The sequence below is a fragment of the Mastigoproctus giganteus genome, chromosome 5 (assembly GCF_048544385.1).
Source record: "Mastigoproctus giganteus isolate SK-2022 chromosome 5, ASM4854438v1, whole genome shotgun sequence".
In the NCBI taxonomy this organism is placed as follows: domain Eukaryota; kingdom Metazoa; phylum Arthropoda; class Arachnida; order Uropygi; family Thelyphonidae; genus Mastigoproctus; species Mastigoproctus giganteus.
This window is the reverse complement of record NC_143579.1, coordinates 196,589,602-196,610,270: the sequence shown is the minus strand read 5'-3', so window position 1 is coordinate 196,610,270 and position 20,669 is coordinate 196,589,602. Positions and strand designations below refer to the sequence as shown.

Sequence of the window (20,669 nt, the reverse complement as noted above, 5' to 3'; positions counted from 1 at the left end):
CTGAATGACTGGAAACAGTATCGGAGAACAAATTGAGAGGTCAATTGCAGAAGTCTGTCCTGTAGGTAACTGTATGTGGGTGTGTGTACCACTATTAAGAATGTTAAGGTTTTGTTTATCTAGTAGAGTTTCAATCAGTCGGTCCTGTCTATCTAATTTAGAGGATCCCCATAAAGGGTGGTGGCCATTGAAATCCCCTAGCAAGCAGATTGGGGAGGGTAGCTGTATTAAAAGTTCTTCGATATCTTTATAAGAGTAGGTATTGTTTGGTGGGAGATAGACTGAGACTAGCGTAAACACAATCTGAGTAATCAGACACACAGCAACGGCTTCAATTTGAGTTTGGAGAATGATTTGGCTAGCAAGGATCTTTGAGTTAATCAAAATAGCTACACCACCACGAGCAGAGTTGGATGTATTCCGATCTCTTCAATAGATTGAGTAGTTTTTTACAGAAACAGAAATTTGAGCAGTTAAATAGGTTTCCTGCAGACAGAAACCCACTGGAGAGTAGCGTCTAATAAAGTACTGAATGTCATCGATGTTGCCTCGAAAGCCTCTACAATTCCACTGTAAAATATAAGGCATTATTTGAGTTTAAAAGAAGCTGTATCTGACGTGGCTGTCTTGTGGTGTTCTGACTTTGGTTTATCTCTTTTTGGAAAAGTGGGGCGACCTGTGTCCACATCTTCTTCTTCTACAAATATTTCAAGAATCGGATCTTCCTGTTTGGATGAGTACTCTGGATCCATCGATGTGTCCTGAATAATCTGTTTTGAAGTTGAACTAGGATTATTTGGAGTAGTAGCAATCACTGGCAAATGAGATTTTGCTGGAATCGTAAGAGGCGTATTACTTGCTTGGTCTGAGTGCTTCAGGATATTGGACTGCTGCTGAGAAAGGACAGCTCGAGCCCAGTTGGAGATTGATCTGTTGGATGAAACAGTAACATCAGTTTGCATGGCTATTGTTTAACATTTTTTTGCAATACTGGCATAGGTACGGTTAGGTATACTGGGTGCAATTAATTTTCTTGCTTCCTGATAACTAACTTTGTTTTTGACTTTATATTTTACAATTTTTTTCTCCATTTTCCACTTCTCACATATTTTAGAGTAAGCAGGATGGTTACCCTTGCAATTAGGACAAGTCATTTCTTTTGCCGAACAGTCATTTTGACAGTGACCAGAAGATCCACAGTTGGGACAAGCTGGGTTCCCTCTGCATGCCGCCTGAGAGTGGCCATACTTTTGGCATTTATAGCATCTCAACGGATTAGGAATATAAGGACGAATGCGACAATGTAGATAACCTGCTTTTAGTGATGAGGGTAGATTTGGACTGTTAAAGGTGAGAATGATATTTCTGGTGGGTATGAGTATATTGTCCCTTTTAGTCATAATTCTTTTGACAGCAATTACATTTTGTTCCTTTAGCTCTTCTTTAATTTCTTCTTCTGTCACATTCAAAAGGTCCCAATTAGATATAATACCCTTAGATGTATTTAGGGTTGCTTGGGGAGTTACCTTTACTAGAATTTTAGCAAAGTTTGTCACCTAAGAGTTTTTCAGAATGCCTGTGGTTGACAGTTTCTACTAGTAAGTCCCCTGATTGTAATCTCTTAACCGTCTTGGGAGACCCTGCAATACTTTTCAAGTGTTTTTGGATTAGAAAGGGGGATAGCTTACTAAGAGGCTGTTCTGATAATGAATGCATTATTAAAAATGCAGGAATCTCGGTCGCAGAGGAAATGGTTTTTAACCTCTTTGCTTGTGAAGAGTCATGCTCACGTTCTGTGTCTAGCTGACTGCTTGTCGGTTCTAAAGAAGGAAACATTTTGTTCCATCTTGGCTCCTTTTAGCCCCTGGCAGATGAACTTTTCTGCCAAGGTTACCGGCCCCACCACGGGGAGGCAGGAGCAGTGCCTGGGGTGACCAAGCAAAATTAGTAGGAGTTAGTCTATTAGATATGAAAAATAAAGAAAGGTTACTTTCCTTCCTTGCTCTCTACCAGAACTTTTGATACAAGAGCTACTAAATAAAAGGATTTCTCAATGAGAGGAACGTAAAAGAGAATGTAGAATTCACCTATCAAAAAGTCGCAGTGAAAGCACAAAGAGAAATCGCTCAGTGACAATCGCTTGGCACCCGGGGCCTGAGTGACACGTGGCCAATATCACAATGCATTACGGTGTAGTGGGGTTAAGTGACGGTTAACAGAGACTGATGGTAAATAGGGTGACGGATAATCAAAGTTGTACTGTATTTATAAAACACTAAAAATTCACACTGTAAAATTTAAATTACACATTACTGGCTTTCATCACAAAACAGTTTTATAAATAAAAAAAAAAAAAAAAAAAAAACTAACTTATCTTACCTTTCAATTAAAACAAATCCATTGTGATCAATCACTGGTACTTTTTTAAATGGATTTAATTTGGAAAATTCGGGACTCATGTGTTCACCTGTTGAAAAATAAAATGTTAACATATGAATCAAACACACGTATTATCTTAATGACAAAACACACAGCTGTAATTTTCAAGAGCAGTTTGCATTTAAAGGGAGAAAGTCCAAGTTATAATATAGCTGAAGGTATATGGTCTGAGAGAAATAAATTTTCAGGACTACCTTGTCCTTGTCATCTAAACTGCACACATAATATAATAGTCTTAATTCTCACAGCACAACAAACTTGCTTTTGTAATGAGTTGTCCTGGCATTGCTACTTTCAAAAAGATGGCCTCACTAAAAGGTTAACTAACCATTTGTTTAAAAGAAGGTTTATGACAACCTGTTACAGGACTAACTAGTCCCCAATTAGATAGTAGGTGGTTTCTAGTAACAACACTCAGATGAAACACAGCTGTAGCTATATTACAACTTTGGAAACTCTGTGTGTACTGCACTGCAGCTCACATCAGATTTTTCTACAACTATTTAATCTGTGTATTGTTACTAGAGAATCTGTATCTGATGAGGGACCAAGACCAGTTAATCCTGAAACAGCTGTCACAGCAGTCTCATCTCTTAACGCATGATCAATTAGCCTTTTACCAAGGCCATCTGTTTGAAATAGCATAACGCCATGTCAAATTGTTGTGGCTTTTGCAACAAGTTGCCATATTGCAAAAGTCAATTTGTTCTGCTGTAGGGATTAAGACCACTGCATTACCTACACAGTTTAAATTCTACTGGCTGCAAAAACCAGATGGAAGGACAGATAGTCTGGAAACATCTTATAAATGAAATGCTACCCCTTTTTTTTGTATGGACTCTTATAAGACAAATGTGATTGTCGATATGAGTGCCAAATTACTTTCTTAATATTTCTAGATTGTGAAATGTTGATTTTTTGGCAAAATGAACCAGATTTTAATGAATATCAGAGATTTTGCAGTTTAATGTATAATGCACTGAATGCCACTTCTTGTATGAGGCAAAAATGTGTGTTAAGTTAAAGCTAATGGTATAAAACCTGGTTGCAGGTATAAATGAGATTATTTGGTCGAAAACCAAATATGTTAATATAACGATAAGGAATTTTGCTTTGCTGGCCTACTCTACAGTGGCGGATTATGCATGTGAGGGACCCGAGGCACAAATGAAGTGTTTGGGGGCTCACCTAAAATTTTAAAATATTTAAATTTAAATTAATAAATACAAGGCACAAATTTTTATTTAAACTTTTTATTTCTATAATAATAAAAACAGAACAAAAATTAAGTACACATAAGTATCTAATCTGTGCCTGTGCCGATCTGCCCATGTTATTGCCTGTACACAAACTCTGTGTGCAATTCACCACTCACCGATATACTGTGTGTGTGTGTGTGTGTGTGTGTGTGTGTGTGTGTGTGTGTGTGTGTGTGTGTGTGCACAGCTCTAACACTGTGATCACCATGTCGTTTTCGATAAATAAAACCTTCGTGTGAGTTAAAGCTTTAAAATGAAATAATTTTTTTGTGGGTTTGGGGGCCCCTGAGGTCCCGAGGCTTATGCCTCATAAGCCTGTGCAATAATCTGCCACTGCTACTCTACATGTTTGTATATTGTTCATCACAATCATATGGGTTATAACGTACTCCTATTCTGATATTTGTTTTCCCAATGTTTATATTGTACAGGCTGAGTTATATTACACTGGCAACCTGTGTTTACTGTTTAAGAATCTGTGCTCCTTAACCAAAAAACATACCCTTCCCCCCATCATGTCTGTTCTTTCTGTACACATTATAATTAACATATTCAAATTTTGAATCCCTGGTATTAGAGTGACATCATCATGTTTTTTGTTATATCTATGTCATCATTTGATGGCTTAACCAATTCTTCAAACTCAAATTTATTTACTATACACCTGGCTTACTATACTATACTTAGTAAACTTACTATACACATGTATAATTTGTGTTTTTAGTAACTGCAATACAGCACATGTAATTGATTACAGTAGACCTTGTAATCCTCCCCTTCTGCTTTCCAGGGTACTGCATGTCACAACAAAAGCAATGCAAGAATCAGTTACACTTCTGCTTATGGCTACCATTAAACTATTAGTCTGCATATTACTCTCCCCCCAAACCAGCAGTTTTCTAACCCACTTAACACTGCCTCCATAGAATCAGCAAGTATTCTTACTTCCCCTTCTATTCATGTATATCCATCCCATCTCTATAAAGCAGTCCCTTCTGTTAATAAACATTGGCCATGCTGAGAAAAATTCTAAGCCATTAGCCTCATACAATCTCTCTCTCTCTCTCTCTCTCTCTCTCTCTCTCTCCTCTCTCTCTCTCTCTCTCTCTCTCTCTCTCTCTCTCACTCTCCCCCCCAAATTGGCCGATAAGGCTCTAATCAAACTTCTTCCAACAATGTCTTTATGTATATATAAATATTTTGTGTGTTTATAAGTACTATACTACAATGGACATTAAGTAAATGAATAACATTACACTGGTGTGCAAAACTTAAGGACCAACACTATTTCTAAAGGTTACAACCACAAAATCAAATGAAACATCCTGTGGTGATTTGCATAACTGTGGCCATTCAGTAGAAAGCTGGTGCACATGCAAAAATTTGAATCGTGATGAGAGGGCTCACATAAACAGATAAAAGCAGCAGTTATGTGCAAATTACTGAATGGTGTGCACGATTGTTACAGATGTTTGATTGGTTTAATACAGTGCTACACACAACGATATGGCCAGTAGACAACATCTGGATGACTTACTCGGGGTCAAATAATTGGGAAGCTCGAGGAAGGTCAAAGTGTGAGGAGTGTGGGCTGAGTTTGGTATCGCTCATAGCATCGTCTCACATGCATGGTCAGCCTTCAGGACAGGTACAGCCGTTCAAAGGACCAGTGGTGCTCATCCATGAAAAACAATGCCCAATGATGACCGCTATATACTCCTACAGGCCAAGAGGGATCGACACCAGACAGCGGGATCCATTGTAAACCAGCTGCACAGGACGCAGGATATTGTAGTTTACTGTGGCCAGGGAACTCCACAAAGGTGGACTGTTTTCCCGACGGCCAGTATGCTGTGTTCCTTTAACACCTGCCCACCAGAGACGCAGTTTACAGTGGTGAATCGAACACAAGGACTGGATAACAGAGCAATGGGGTAAAGTACTCTTTACCAATGAGAGTAGATTCAGTCTCAGCAGCGATTCTGGACGTCAGTTAATCTGGCGAGAGGTTGGCACACAGTATCACCCCGCAAACATCACTGAAAGGGATCGATATGGCGATCAAGGTGTTCTCGTCTAGGGAGGTGTTATCTTGGATGGACATACACAACTCCAGATACTGGAAGGCGGTATTATAGCCGGTGCATGCCACTGAGATAATCCTGCCCCATGAGCATTTGTTCCGAGGTGCCACTGGCCCCAAGTTCGTGTTTATGGATGATAATGCCAAACCCCATCGCGCTGCAGCTGTTGATATGCTTTTGGAAAGTAAGGACATTGTTCGTATGAATTGGCCTGCACGTTACACCGATCTAAATGCCATCGAACACATATAGGATGCTCTGGGGAGACACCTAGCAGCACATCCACATCCACCAGAAAATGTTCACCAGCTGAAGATGGCGCTGACAGAGGAACGGACGATGTTACCACAAGAACTTATCAACAACATTATTCTAAGTACAGACAAGCAGTGCAAAGCCTGCACCGACATTAGGTGTGGCCATATCTCCTACCAAGGACCATCTCTTCCCTTTGTTCCATCTTTGATAGTGATGCATCTGTATCATGGCAGCCAGTGCTATGTTGCCATTTTTGAATAAAGTTCCTCTGTATCATTTTGTTTCTGTTGTTGTGTCAGTGTTGTTTCCTTCATCATTTCTGTACCTCAAGAGGTTCCTTTGGCATGCTTTTCCCATATCCAGGCCACTCCTATGAGAAGCTACTGGTGAAAACCTGACTGGTCCTTAAGTTTTGCACACCAGTGTACCAAGCTATTTAGATGAATTTCTGTGGGGGGAAGATAAAGTAAAACATTTTATGATGCATTCTGGCATCCATTCTGAGCCCTGTATTGAACTATATTATTTTTATTATTATTATAATTAGCTGTATGGTGCAAGGAAGCCTGAGGCTTTTGCTGCACCAGCCAAAAAAAAAACATTCTGAGTTACCCTGTGTGTGTGTGTGTGTGTGTGTGTGTGTGTGTGTGTGTGTGTGTGTGTGTGTGTGTGTGTGTGTGTGTGTGTGTGTGTGTGTGTGAGAGAGAGAGAGAGAGAGAGAGAGAGAGAGAGAGAGAAAAACAAGAATTAGAAGTAAAAGGGATTCACCAAGAAAGAGAAGAATGATGATATCCAGCTAAGGACCCTGGGTGTGCCAAGCCCATACTCACCAGATGTGAGCCCTCAGGGTATGATAGTGGTTTGCTTGCCAAGCATAGTAATTACCAAAATATTGACAGCCCATGATGGTAGAAGAAGAGTTAAGTTCAATACAGAGCTCAGAAATGGATGCCAAAATGCAGAGCTGGTCTCAGTGTTCAAAGGCCCATGTGAAAAAAATTAAATTTGAGAAAGGATAGCAACGAGAAGTTTCCCATGCCAGGAATGAGGGGAACAGCTTTGTTGAGATTTGGGGGACCTTTTTAGTCTGGTGCCTGGATGCATTGCACTGGCCCTATTGAAATTCCTGTTGGTCATATGCATTGGTTATGTTGTGTAAACATATATTATCCTAATGAGCATTCTGTTTCATAAAATTTATGAAATTTTTTAATTGTCATGATTTTCATAAATTTATGAAAATCATGTCCACAGCTGTAGCTTAATACCTATAGTGGCATTTATCTTTCCCTCTACTTCACACACTGGAAATCACAGAAATATTGTTCTCCTGTATGGCGGGTTCACCGTGCATTTGGAGAGGTGTGGATATGAATCACATTGGCAATGTGAGAAATCTTTAAAGACCTCTTCAATCAGGACTGCAGCTGACTGATCTCAGATAGAAATATTAGTGTTAGAATTGGCAAATAATTCAAGAAATAAAGCATCAGCAAAAAAAAAAAAAATCTTCCCACATCGCCTGTCCCCCTTCAAATAATTTGTTTAATTCTTCCTTGAATTTATTTAAACTACCCACTTTTAAAACAACAGAGAAGTGTGTTCCAACAATCAACTACCCACTGGCTGAAGGCAAACTTCCACACATCTATCTTGCAACCATCCTTTTTCAATTTGAATTTATGCCCTCTCATTGTGTGTTGTCTGAGCAAGAGAGAGAATTCCATCACATTGAGCTTGCTCAATCCATTCAAAGCCTTAAACACCTCAACCATATCACCTTATCATTGCTTACTCTCCAGATGCTGTAATTCGCAGAACTGAAGCCTTTCTTGGTAAGATCACCCCTTTCTTCCTTGTCCTGCTCTACACCTGTTCTGGCAGATCTACATCCTTCCTAAAAAGAGCTCTCCAGACCTGTATGCAGTATTCAAGGTGCAGTCTATCCATTGCCTTGTACAAAGGGATAATCACGTTCTTATCTTTGCTAGCAAAGTTCCTGTATATCATTGACAAAACCAGGACAGCATGCTGCCAGGACAGGCATGCTGTCCTGGCAGCATGCCTGTCTGCACTGCTCAGAGAACTTCAAATCTGATGGCATAATTAGTCCAAAGTCTTTTTTATCTTTTACTACACTGAGAGAAGTAGCACACATTTGGTACATTATTCTGGGATTACTGCTACCCATATTCAGTACCCTGCATTTGTAAATGTTAAACTTAGCTGCCATTTCTCAGCCCATAAGACTAAGTTTTCTGGACCTTGTTGCAGTAACTTACCTTGATTACTGTCATTAATCAGTGTGCCAACCTTTGTATCATCTGCAAACTTGGGCATTAATCCTGATATACCTTCATCAGTATCATAAATAAATATAGAAAACAACAATGGGCCAGCACTGAATCCTGGGGATTCCTCTAATAACATTAGTCCATGAAGGGCAGTGTCCATTAATAACCATTCCTTTATCCATATCAGTAACTTGTCTTTAATGCCACATTGCTCCAATTTATGCAGCAGTCCTTTATGTGCAACAGTATGTTTTCATTATTATTCCATGTAAACTTAATTCTGTTTAAAATATTGTAAAATAATAAAACTAAAAATTAAGGAAGTTAAATTGAACTATCAATAAAATTAAACATTTATTAAATTTGAATTTCAACAATTTTGTTAAATCCAAATTTTGTTCAATTTTGTTTGAATATTTCAAATGAAGGTCCTTAACCAGCCATTACTACATATACTTGTACATTACATATAAAATATGTGTATATATAATTAAAATTTTTTTTTTTAATGTTGCCTAGAAATTGCTTTTCTGAACTGGTATTGAAACATACCAGTTCAAAATGTAAGAATGCTGTGGAATGGTCAACAACAGATATTATATGTCAAGGGTATGTGGTAGTACTGTCACAATCTTTATTTTTTTTTTTTTTTACTTCTGTAAACCCATCTCATTAACATTTATATCTTTATTATAAATGATAATGAGAAGCTGTGAGTACTAAAATTTATATGCCTCCAGAGATGGAAAAGGTTGTTAGTGCCATTTAATAATGTTAGAAAAATTTTATTTTTAACCTTCACTCACTGATACTGTCAGTTGTAAGAATGATACTTGTGTAGCATCTATCTAACCCCTCACTTTGTTTTATTTAAAAAAAATCAACTTTTAGCTCTTTTACTGAATTGAAAACTGATCTATTAATTATGATTTACTAAACCCAGTTTAAAATATCAAATGAAAATAAATGAGAGCAACCAATAATAATAATAATATAGAAAGTTTTTATCATTTTTTTTTTTTTTTTTTTAGAATTTAAGATCACTGATCCCCCAAACTGGAACCCATATGCTCGTGTGGCAGATGCAATGTGGATGTGCATATTTTTGTTAGCTGTTCACATTATAGTTGGCAAGGTTAGACATTTTAGGAAGGATGTAGATTTGCTCGAGCATGTACAGAGAAGGGCAACAAGATTGGTGAGGGGAATGAAGGGATCCTCTTACCAAGAGAGGCTTTAAGTTCTGCAAATTGCAGCGGCTGGAGACTAGGCATCTGCGAGGTGATCTGATTGAGGTGTATAAGGCCTTGAATGGGTTGAGCATGCTGAATTCTGATGGGATTCTTCCACTTGTTCAGATTACGAACCTAAGGGAGCATAAATTCAAACTGAGGAAAGACAGATGTAGAATAGATGTGCGAAAATTTGTCTTTAGCCAGCGGGTGGTTAATTGCTGGAACAACCCTTCCATCTGTCGTTGTGGAAGTTGATAGGTTAAATAAATTTAAGGAGGAACTGGACAAACATTTAGAGGGAATTGTGTGATTTTTTTTGCTTTCTTACACATGCCACTACTACTACTACCACCTGTTGCAGAACCACATGGAAACAGGAGTTACCTAGAAGAAAGGTAGCTGCTTTTGCTTACCTGGTGTCTGTTAAATGCCAAACAAAAATTTAATGTCTGATAATTCACAGTACATTGAAATTAAAAAAAAAAAAAAAGAGAAAAAAACAGAGAATATTGATGGGAAAGGTACATGTAAGGATCGATTTTATATTCAGATTTAAAGAAATAACAGAAAAGTTAAAAAAAGTGGCATCAGTCCCAAGTATGGTGGCCATATTTTGAAAATTGGTAAGTGGGACAACTTGAAACAAAATACGTAGTATAGCATTTTTTCCTTCAAAAAGTAAAAGAAAAATATAAAATTACAATACACTTTTTTTTTTATCATTCAATCATAGTATTTATTTGTTATACGATTGTTGTTAATATGTATTTGTCCTATACAGGGTGTTTCAAAAATGATGGTCAATAATTTAAAGGTGAAAAGTACAAACTAAAATAAGCAAAAAAAGTCCCAGTGAACATCAGGCCGCAAACGAACCATTTGAGATAATGCACATTTTCTGTTAAGATCTGCCACTGACTATGGGAGCACTAGTTTAACAAAAAGCTGAATCCTTTGCTAAGGGTGGTTTTATTAAATATAAGATAATACATTTTTAATTTTTGGTTTCAACACCACAGAATTTTACAGATGTTACAAAAGGTGTTCTCTGTATTGAGTTGTGAATCCTCTCTCGAGTGCACTGCCTGGGTCATTTCTGATTTGTTGTAATGCTCCTTCAACCCGGCGCTGCAATTCCTCAACTGTGTCAGAAGTGTACACCAAGCTTTTTACATGACCCCAGATACAAAAATTGATAGGATTTAAGTCTGGTGATCTGGGAGGCCTATTACAGGCACACCTCTACTTATCCACCGTTGACCATACCTTCTAGTTAGATACCAAGTCACAACTTGAGCAAAATGTGCCAGTGCACACATCATGCATAAACCACATATTCTGGCATTGGTGAATTGGTACATTATCATCGTCAAGGAGGTCAGGAAGAACATTCTGCAAGAACTGAAGGTATCCTGTGCTCTCCTGGTAGCCTGTTTGGCAGAAAGTGTGGTCCAATTAGATTGTCTCCTAGTAGCCCTGCCCAGACATTCAACGAGAAATGTTGCTGATGTCATGACTCTTGAATTACATTAGGATTTTCGTCGGACCAAACATGACAGTTATGAAAATTAAAAATACCATCACAAGTAAACCCAGCTTCATCAGTGAACAAAATGTTGTTTAAAAATTGGGGGTTCAGGACACACTGTTGTTGCATCCACTGGCAGAAGTTCACTCTGGGAGGGTAGTCTTATTGCTGAGCCCTTCTACATACCGGATATGGTAGGGATACAGTAACTGGTGATGTAAAATTCGCCACACACCGCTATGACTCAGTACATGTTCTTGCAGAGCAACCCTCTTTGTCGAAATTCCTGGATTTGTTCCATTCTTTCTAACACCCTTTCTTCAACATCAAGTGTTATGCTTCTGGGCCTACCTGCTCGTACTCCATGTGAGAAGCGCCCATGTTGTCTAAGGCATTCATATATCCTGATGAATGTGCACCTGTTTGGCTGCCTTTGGCAGGGAAATGCTTCTTTGTACAAACATGCAGCCTCGAGTGCACTGCCGTTGGCTTTACCATACATGAAGTGCATGTCTGCATACTCTTCGTTGCTGTAACCTCTTTCCATGTTGACTATCCTTTGACAAGTACTAGTATGCCTGCTTCGTCTCAGAACATTGAGAGAGGGGAAAGGGAGAGTGAGCATAACCTAACCTAAATCTAAACAAACAAGTCAGTGGTGGACTGGATCCCAACTCTGTAATTCACCTTGTCAGTGGTGGATCCCAAAGAAAATGTACAATATCTCTAAAACGATTCACTTAAGGACCCATGTTTTACTAGGTTTTTTTGCATATTGTAGTCTGTACAGTTCACCTTTAAATTATTGATCATCACTTTCGAAACACCCTGTATAAACCATAATATTATTTATAACAGTTATTTTAAAAATAGCAAAGAAGACTTTTACTTTTTATATTTTTATTTAGATTTCGCTAGTTTTAAAATTTATTCTTCTGAAGATTTTAAAAAGTTTTTAAATTCTGAACAGGGCATATTATTGTGCAGGCAGATATGAAGTTCTCTGAGCAGTGCAGACGAGCTGCAAGAGTAGCTCATGGTGTCTTGTCAATGATATACAGGAATTTTTTCTAGCAGGGATAAGGAGGTGATTATTCCCTTGTATAAGGCAATGGTTAGGCCACATCTTGAGTACTGTATACAGGTCTGGAGGCCTCATTTCAAGAAGGATGTAGAGCTGCTAGAACGGGTACAGAGAAGGGCAACAAGATTAGTGAATGGAACAAAGGGTTGCTCTTACGAAGAAAGGCTTAAGTTTTGCAAATTACAGAGTCTGGAGACTAGGTACCGGCGAGGTGATCTGATAGAGGTGTATAAGGCTTTGAATGGTTTGAGTATGCTCAATGCCAATGGGATTCTTCATCTTGCTCAGAATAATCACCTCAGAGGGCATAAATTGAAATTGGGGAAGGACGGATATCGGATAGATGTGCGGAAATTTGCCTTTGGCCAGCGGGTGGTTGGTTGGTGGAACCGACTTCCATCACTTGTTGTTGAAGTTGATAGCCTAAACAAATTTAAGGCTCAACTGGACAGGTATTTCGAACGAATGGAGGGGTGAAATGGGAGTGGTGTTTTTTTTTTTTTTTTTTTTTTTTGGCTGATGCTGAATAAGCTTGCTTTCTTGCATCGTATGCCTCTACTAATGCTATTATAGTTTTCTTTCACTATAAGTTCAGCTTTAAATTTTCTAATAAAAGACTTTCTCTCTTTCCACCGAGCAATTTTCATTAAGCTGATAACTCTTTCTGATGAAGCATTTGAATGTAGAATGCCAAATATGGAGCTTACAATTATTTGAATTAATTTTTAACACATCTGTTAGATTCCAAGAAGAATTAATTAAAAATACGTAAAATCAATAAATTAACAATTTTTTTCCTCTCTTATCAAGGCAAATGATGGTATTATAGGGAAGAGAGTTCTAAATCGGGACAATCCCAGCCATATTGGGACGAGTGGTCACACTGGTCCCCAAGCCATGCTAGCAGAGTAAAAGCAGTTACAAAAAGTGTTTTAAATTCTCCACTGTCATCTAGCATCCCCAAAACTTTGGTGGGAATACTAACTGCTGACACAATACTTCTTCCCTGTCACTACACATATACTGCATTGGTTGGAAAAGAAAAATGTTGAATGCTGTCTCCTTCTAGTGCTAACAAGGATTTTCGTGCCGACAACCGTATTTTTAAAACAAAAAATTTGACCCTGCATTTTTTTTTTTTTACTCTCCTAGCAAAAACTGAATTCACCTCTCTCTCTCAAGAACGGGTCATCCCAAATTCGAAATCATTTCATCTAAACTACAGTATATGGTTGTTGGAGGGTTTTAAGGTGCATAAGCTATTTGGACCATATTGCATGCTTTCTGTTGTCGATTTGCCTCTTTGCTGGATGAAAAAAGCCAGTTTCCAGGAGAAAAAGAAAACTTCGCACTACAGTGAGTTGATTGGTCTCGCCCGGGACTAACTCAGCCTCTTTGTGAAAAAACGTCCATAAACATTCCTCGTCATTGATGAGATTCAAACTGAAATATTGGCTATATTCCACTTAGTGGAAACACCCTTCAAAATGGTAACGCGGAAAGCAGTGATTGACAGGTTGTGACTCCACCCACTCACTGCATCCTCCTGTTCAATTCAGATAGATGTCATGCAACACGACGTCATTGCAGTTGTAAATGCGAAATCCGTATCATTTCGTAGGTCAACATTTGCTTGCTGGTTATGTTCACTTGTTACGTGGTACCTCATGTCATCCTAAATTAAAGAAAAGTGAAAACTTGGTAATATTCATAAATTGTTCATATTTGTCCTTTAACATCTTTTTAATTACCATAAGTGTCCAAAAAATTAATATTGGGTTAGCTTGCCACATGGTTTCCTCATGTCATCTCAAGTTTGTGTCATATATCCTGTTCCATCCTGCAGGTAAAAAAAAAAAACTGTTTCGTTGTTTTTTTGCTGCCACAAGCCCACATGCCAGGGACCGATGAGGTGAGTTTTTCTTTTCCCATCTCATTAACCTAGTACTGTATTGTCTTTTTTTTTTTTTTTTTTTTTTTTTTTTAAAGAATGAAAACTAAATCTATTGGCATATTGTGCATATACAAAGAGGAATTTTATTGTTAATTGCACGTGTTAGTTGACATTCGTTGGTGTTTAGTGAAAAAAAGGTTAAGTTTTTAGATTATGTTTTTTACGCGACTTCGGTAGGGATTCAAACAAAAAACCAATAGTTTTGGGAAAAAAAAAAAAAAAAAAATCAATTAGAGGGAGTTGTGCTTAATCAACTTTCATTTGTGTTTAGTGAAAAAGGTTTAGGTTTTTTACACAACTTGGGGAGGGATTCAAGCAAAAAACCAGTCATTGGTTGCATGTGGTATTACTTTTTTGTTGCTTGTTTTGAAAAAAAAAATTGCTGTTTTCATGTTAATTTTTCTTCATTTTAATTCTGAGTTGTTGTTATGTTATGTGACATTTTGTCTTCCCCCAATAAAACTGCATTTCTGTTACTTGCTGCTCCGAAACAATTGCCGTTAATTTTGTTTTTCAGCTACGACACAGTGTTATGTCACGTGACATCCGCCACGTGCAGTCATCGAGAAGAGGGTTACGAACCGTACGTCACTGCTTTCCCCCCTCTTCTTCTCGACGCCATTTTGTAAGGAGTACCGTTCTCTCGAGTTTCTCGAGTTTTACCGAAATATTTTCCACCTGTTTGGCGAGTACGATGATGTCCACTGTGCTAACAATGATTGGCCAGTATGCGGAAATAATAATAATTATTATTATTATCATTATTAGCTATATGGTGCAAGGAAGTTTGTTGTTTGGTTTTTTTTTTTTTTAGGAGCATTAGCAACTAAAGCCATATTGCTCCTGGAATATGCGGTGGTCATTCCTGACTTTTCCGCATCCTCCGTATTTGTGGTGACGGGCTCGAACCCCGGTCTAATCAAGAAGCATGTGCTATGCACTGTTGCTCCTTCCCACCCTGGCTACGGAGGCGCCGGTGCAAGGAAGATTGAAGCTTATGTTACACAGCACCAAAAAAAAAAAAAAAAAAAAAAATTCTGAACTACCCAGAGAGAGAGAGAGAGAGAGAAGAGAGAGAGAGAGAGAGAGAGAGAGAGAGTAGAGAGAAGTAGAAAAGGAATCACCAGAAAGAGAAGAAATGATATCCAAATGAAATTACGAAATATAAGGTAAATCACAATTATATAATTAAAAAATAAAAGAAATAAATAAGAGACTACCTTTTCTTAATGCAATTACGCATGGTTCATATGGTATCTTATTCGCCTTTAACAGCAACAATATAGCCCTGCAAGGCTGTGACATCAGATCATAATACACCTTTAGCGACAATTTTCCTTTAATCTATACACACTACTCTGCGGTCATACAGAATACAAAACTAATAACAATGCAAGACTAATATTGCACTTTGAACATCCGATAGGTGGCGTTTATCAAATACAGTGTGTATGATATTTATCAAACTTCATATGAGTTTTCGCTGTCATAACAAACGCCTTTCTTACAAAAATTACAAAAGCATATATACATATCAGTTTTCACCCCAAAGAAGTTACATTCTGTATACAACATACAAACTATTGAAAACTGAAATAGTGATGAGCAGAATCGAATAAAAGGATTGTGGCTCTCTGTACCAACTTTGGTTTCCCTAGCGCACCAGATTCATAAGCTGAAAAAAAGGCATTTCGAAAATAAAATATAAATTTTTCGACATAATTTTGTTTATTTCATTCATTTCATTTTATTTAAATCTTTACAAAAAATGTAATTTATTAATTTAAATTTAATAAAAAAGTAGTATTAATTTTTTTTAATTTTTTTTTATGTAAACCCCAAACAGGAGAGTTATTAGAACCTATAGTACTTAGTACCGTGCTTGGTTTGGAGATTGAAAAGACGAAAGAAGATATTTGTTGACATTGGACTTGAACTTCTGTAGACTGTAATTTTCAGGAAATACGTATGAAGGAAGGTTGTTTCAGAAAACAGCAGTTGAATGAATAAATGAGGAAGATGAAAAGTTGGTTCTCTGAGTTTGAAGTTGGGCAGTAAATGAATGTTGGCTGGTGGCGGCACGTGTTCGGACTGTTTTGAAAGAGAGAGCGGGAATTATAGAAGCCAATTCAGAAGAACAGTGCCCATGGAAGTATCTATAGAAGAGGCATGCAGCAGAAACAGAATTTCTATGAGACAGCGAGTGGAGACTCTGTTAGAGATGAATCATAAATTAACCTAACTGCCCTCTTCTGAATGGAATCAAGAAGCCTGAGAGAAGTTTTGGGGGCACCACCCCAGATGTGGGAACAATATTCCATGGCAGGGCGGATTTGCGATTTATACAGAGTGAGCAGCTGTTTGGAAGAAAAGTAATGCTGAGAGCGAAAGAGAAAACCAAGTTTTTTAGATGCAGAGGAGGCAATATTTGTAATGTGCTTGTGCCAAGAGAGATTAGAAGTTAGGGTAATCCCCAAAAGAGATATGTCATTTTGCCTAGAAATCGGAGTATCACTAAAGATAAGCATAGGAGCAGAAGAATCCTTTTTGCGAGATATAAGACAAGACAGAGTTTTAGAAGGGTTGAAATCAACTAAGTTGTCTTTGCCCCACTGGAGAATTACCCGAAGATCGGCATTTAAGGAATTGGTAGCAGATTTTCGAGAAGTTGAAGCTGATTGAGCAGGGCAAGGTTTCTCAAAATGGAAAGTAGAATGCAATGTGCTATCATCGCCAAAACTATGCATAGGATTTCCAGTCAATGGAAGAAGGTCATTAATATACAAGAGGAAAAGTGGGGGAAAGAACTGAACCTTGGGGGCACCGGCATTAGTGGAGAAGTTAGAAGACAGAGAGCCATCTACCATCACCCTCAGTGAGCGATCAGAGAAAACTGGATAACCAATTACAGTACTAAAAACAGTTGGCAAACCATAAGATGGAAGCTTGTTTAGAAGACCTTTATGCCAAACACTATCGAAAGCCTTTGAGATGTCAAGAGCAACTTATATTTCACCGAACCTTTCCATTGAATTAGTCCATAAATGGGTAACATAAGCCAGAATATCACCAGTGGATCAATACTGGCGGAATCCATACTGGCGATCGTTGATCATTACGTGTTCTCGTGCCTTAACAGCTGCAAATCTTTGGATACTTTCATCTAGGTCCAAATTTGGTGCAGTACGTTCAATCGAAAATGCCAATTCATACAATCGACTGTGGAAAAGAGGTAGGTTTCATTAACTTCATCTTATAAAAGTTTCCTTCAGCACTAGCTACGGATACTGGCAAAGTTACAAGAATTCTCAGCACCACAAAAATATTTGATAATGATGCCATCAAATTGTAAATAAGTGAGCTGTGAGAGTTTCAATGAGAATAACTGCCTTAGAAATGTTTTTTTCGAAAATATTTGAATCCTGCGTATAAATCGATGATGGATATCAGTTTATGATCACAACCTGTATCAAAAATTTCTAAATACATATTGGAATTGATCGATATGCTTTACGATAAACTCAAACTTGTCTTTCAATAAGGGACTGTGCTGTTTAAAAATGTTGAAAAAGTATCCTAAAATTTTCCTTCTGTATCATTCCAGCTTCGTCTTGTGTTCGTTGTCAGACATTCTCTTATTGGGCGAAGAACAATCATCTAGAACAATTTTTCTCAAACCTTTTTCAGACACAGATCGCTCTTATATTTGAAGTAGAAGCCATAAACCACAAAAAAGATTAAATTGACATGCAAGTATATTAAAAACTTTATTAAAATATAAATACAACGAAATAGTTAAAATGCAGTATACAGTATACATTAGTTTGTTGTAGCTGTATCTGTATTTCCCATCAATGTTAGTAGGATTGCTGCCTACTGCAAAAATGTCCTGTTTTACTATTAAGTCCCACGGACCACTTTCATAAGTTGTGCTGACCACAGATTGGGAAACACTGGTCTAGAAGGAATTCAATTTTATCGCCTGTTCCTTATTTTTAAGGTTTTCGACTAATTTTGAAACCAGGGAGACGGCTTGTGACATATTCAAATTGACCTCTTAGAAGGCTTTACTTGTAATGTTGGTTTGGGTCAATATCTCATAAAAATTGCTTTAATATTTTTTCAAGGGTCAAAATTTTGGACATTAATTTTCTACATAGAATTCCTTTTTTTAAACTGGTCATTTGTTTCTTGTTAATTAAGAGTGATATTTTTCCTGTCACTCTTTCGAATTTTGCTTCCCCCACCTAAGCTTTGTGCTCTGAGACAATGCAACATTGACGTCCCCCTTTAGCTTTCTCTGGTGATGAAGCAGTAGGTGTGTCATGATTAAACAGTTAAACAGATGGCCTCCAAAGGCATTGGCCTCCAGTAGCACCACACAATTGTTACAATAACTAACAATTCTGTTGGGCGGGATTGCTTAGGATATCCACGGGAAGGGAAATACTGCCACGAGACGTCATATCGTGTATGTAAACTTTATATCCTTTTAGTCTTTTAACATTGACAAATGTAAAGTACTACACATGGGAAACAGCAACCCCAGAGCAACGTATCAACTCTGTGGTACTACACTGACAGTGGTAGAGAATGAAAGGGACTTGGGGGTAGTTGTGCAGGCAGATATGAAGTTCTCTGAGCAGTGCAGACGGGCTGCAAGAGTAGCTCATGGAGTATTGTCAATGATATACAGGAATTTTTCCAGCAGGGATAAGGAGGTGATTATTCCCTTGTATAAGGCAATGGTCAGGCCTCACCTAGAGTACTGTATACAGGTCTGGAGGCCTCATTTCAAGAAGGATGTAGAGCTGCTGTAACGAGTACAGAGAATGGCAACAAGATTAGTGAATGGAACAAAGGGGTGCTCTTACGAAGAAAGGCTTAAGTTTTGCAAATTACAGTGTCTGGAGACTAGGCACCAGCGAGGTGATCTGATAGAGCTGTATAAAGCCTTGAATGGTTTGAGCATGCTCAGTGCTGATGGGATTCTTCCTCTAGTTCAGAATAATCACCTGAGAGGGCATAAATTCAAATTGAGGAAAGACAGATGTAGGATAGACGTGCGGAAATTTGCCTTTAGCCAGCGGGTGGTTGGTTGGTGGAACAGACTTCCATCCCTTGTAGTGGAGGTTTATAGCCTAAATAAGTTTAAGGCTCAGCTGGACAGGTATTTTGAACGAACAGAGGGGTGAAGTGGAAGTGGTTTTTTTTTTTTGGTTGATGCTGCATAAGCTTGCTTTCTTGCATCAAATGCCTCTATTAATACTAATACTAGTCTGTTTTGTCTGCGCGAGTAGCACAGTGGTATCGTAACCATCCTCCCACGCCAGGTGAAAAAGGCCTGGGTTCGAATCCCGTCGTTGACGCGAGGAAATTTAATAGGCTTTTTTTCACTCCACGGCTGAGTTAGTCGGTTTCAGACGTAGATAGCAGGGTTCCCTCCCCCAGAAACTGGGGGTTTTTCGTCCAGCAAAACAGGCAAATCGACCAGAGAACACGCAATTTACAGACACAAATATGGGTTTATGTAATCAATTACGGGCAACCCTAACATAATAATAATTTGAATTCTTGTCATACTTCCTGTACTACTTCTGTGACGTGCTTCGTATTCAAAATGTGTACACAAATTGATACAAAAATGTATCTTTCATGTGAAAAGAATATCGCTGAAGAAGCGACATTCTTCCCACACCAATTGTAAGCGAAATAGTAATCACTTGCTTGCTAAGTGAGGAAATATGCAAGGAATTTATCGTGGAAGCTACAAAAGCGTATTCACCCCAATTGTCAAGTTCCTTATATGACAGGTAAGGTTAAAAGTTTAATTGAGCAAAAGAAACAAGCATGGAACAGTTACACATGGGCATTCCCAGGATTTTCTAAGGGCGGCGAGCAAGCAGCTTATAAAAAAAGTGATATATTGTAATGATCTCAGAGAAGTGTTGCAGATGTTATTGAGAGTGTCAATAGACTTCGTGAAGATTCCCGTGGGTTACAGAAGGGCTAAGGTCTACCAAATGCACTAAGGTGGTGATAAAGAGGACTTGAGTAACTAACTATACGCCAGTGAGTTTGACTTCTCAGGAGTGTTCAAAGATGGGACACCAGATTAACGATGACTGCAAGTCAATACACATATGAAGAATCCTTAGATGGTATAAACTGCAAAGTTTGACAATTAGACATCTAAGGCAAATCTGATTGAGATGTGTAAAGCGCTGAAGGGGTTGGATAAAACGAATGAGGAAGGTCAGTTCTTCCTCGGTGAGAAGGACAAGAAGCAAGGAGCACAAATATAGATTCTCAGAGAATAAGAGAAGATTGGATTTCATGAAGTTAACCTATCGACACTGGTTTGTCAAACACTGTAATAAGTTCCCTCCAAACTTGACAGAGGCAGTGAGTCTTGCTATGTTCAAAGCAGAATTACAGTGGCAGACAAAAAAACGGCATCACCTAAAAAAAGTAACATTTTTAGTGAAACGAATACGATATTGTTTCATTAAAGTCATTTTATTTGTCGCAAAG

The 20,669-nt window shown here is 38.1% G+C and overlaps 1 protein-coding gene across 2 annotated transcripts in view; it reads right to left on the bottom strand.

The window, feature by feature from the left end:
* The window catches only part of LOC150085974 (glutathione S-transferase theta-1-like), a 35,639-nt gene extending 20,170 nt beyond the window's left edge, over positions 1-15,469 (bottom strand). For both annotated transcript variants that reach the window (XM_090373625.1, XM_090373626.1), the window contains exons 1-2: positions 15,356-15,469; positions 2,380-2,467 (exon numbers count right to left, since the gene is read on the bottom strand). In XM_090373625.1, the coding sequence (XP_090229751.1) occupies positions 2,380-2,467; positions 15,356-15,440 (173 nt within the window). In that variant the 5' untranslated portion in view covers positions 15,441-15,469. The remainder of the gene's footprint in view (positions 1-2,379; positions 2,468-15,355) is intronic.
* Between the last annotated feature and the right edge of the window lie 5,200 nt (positions 15,470-20,669).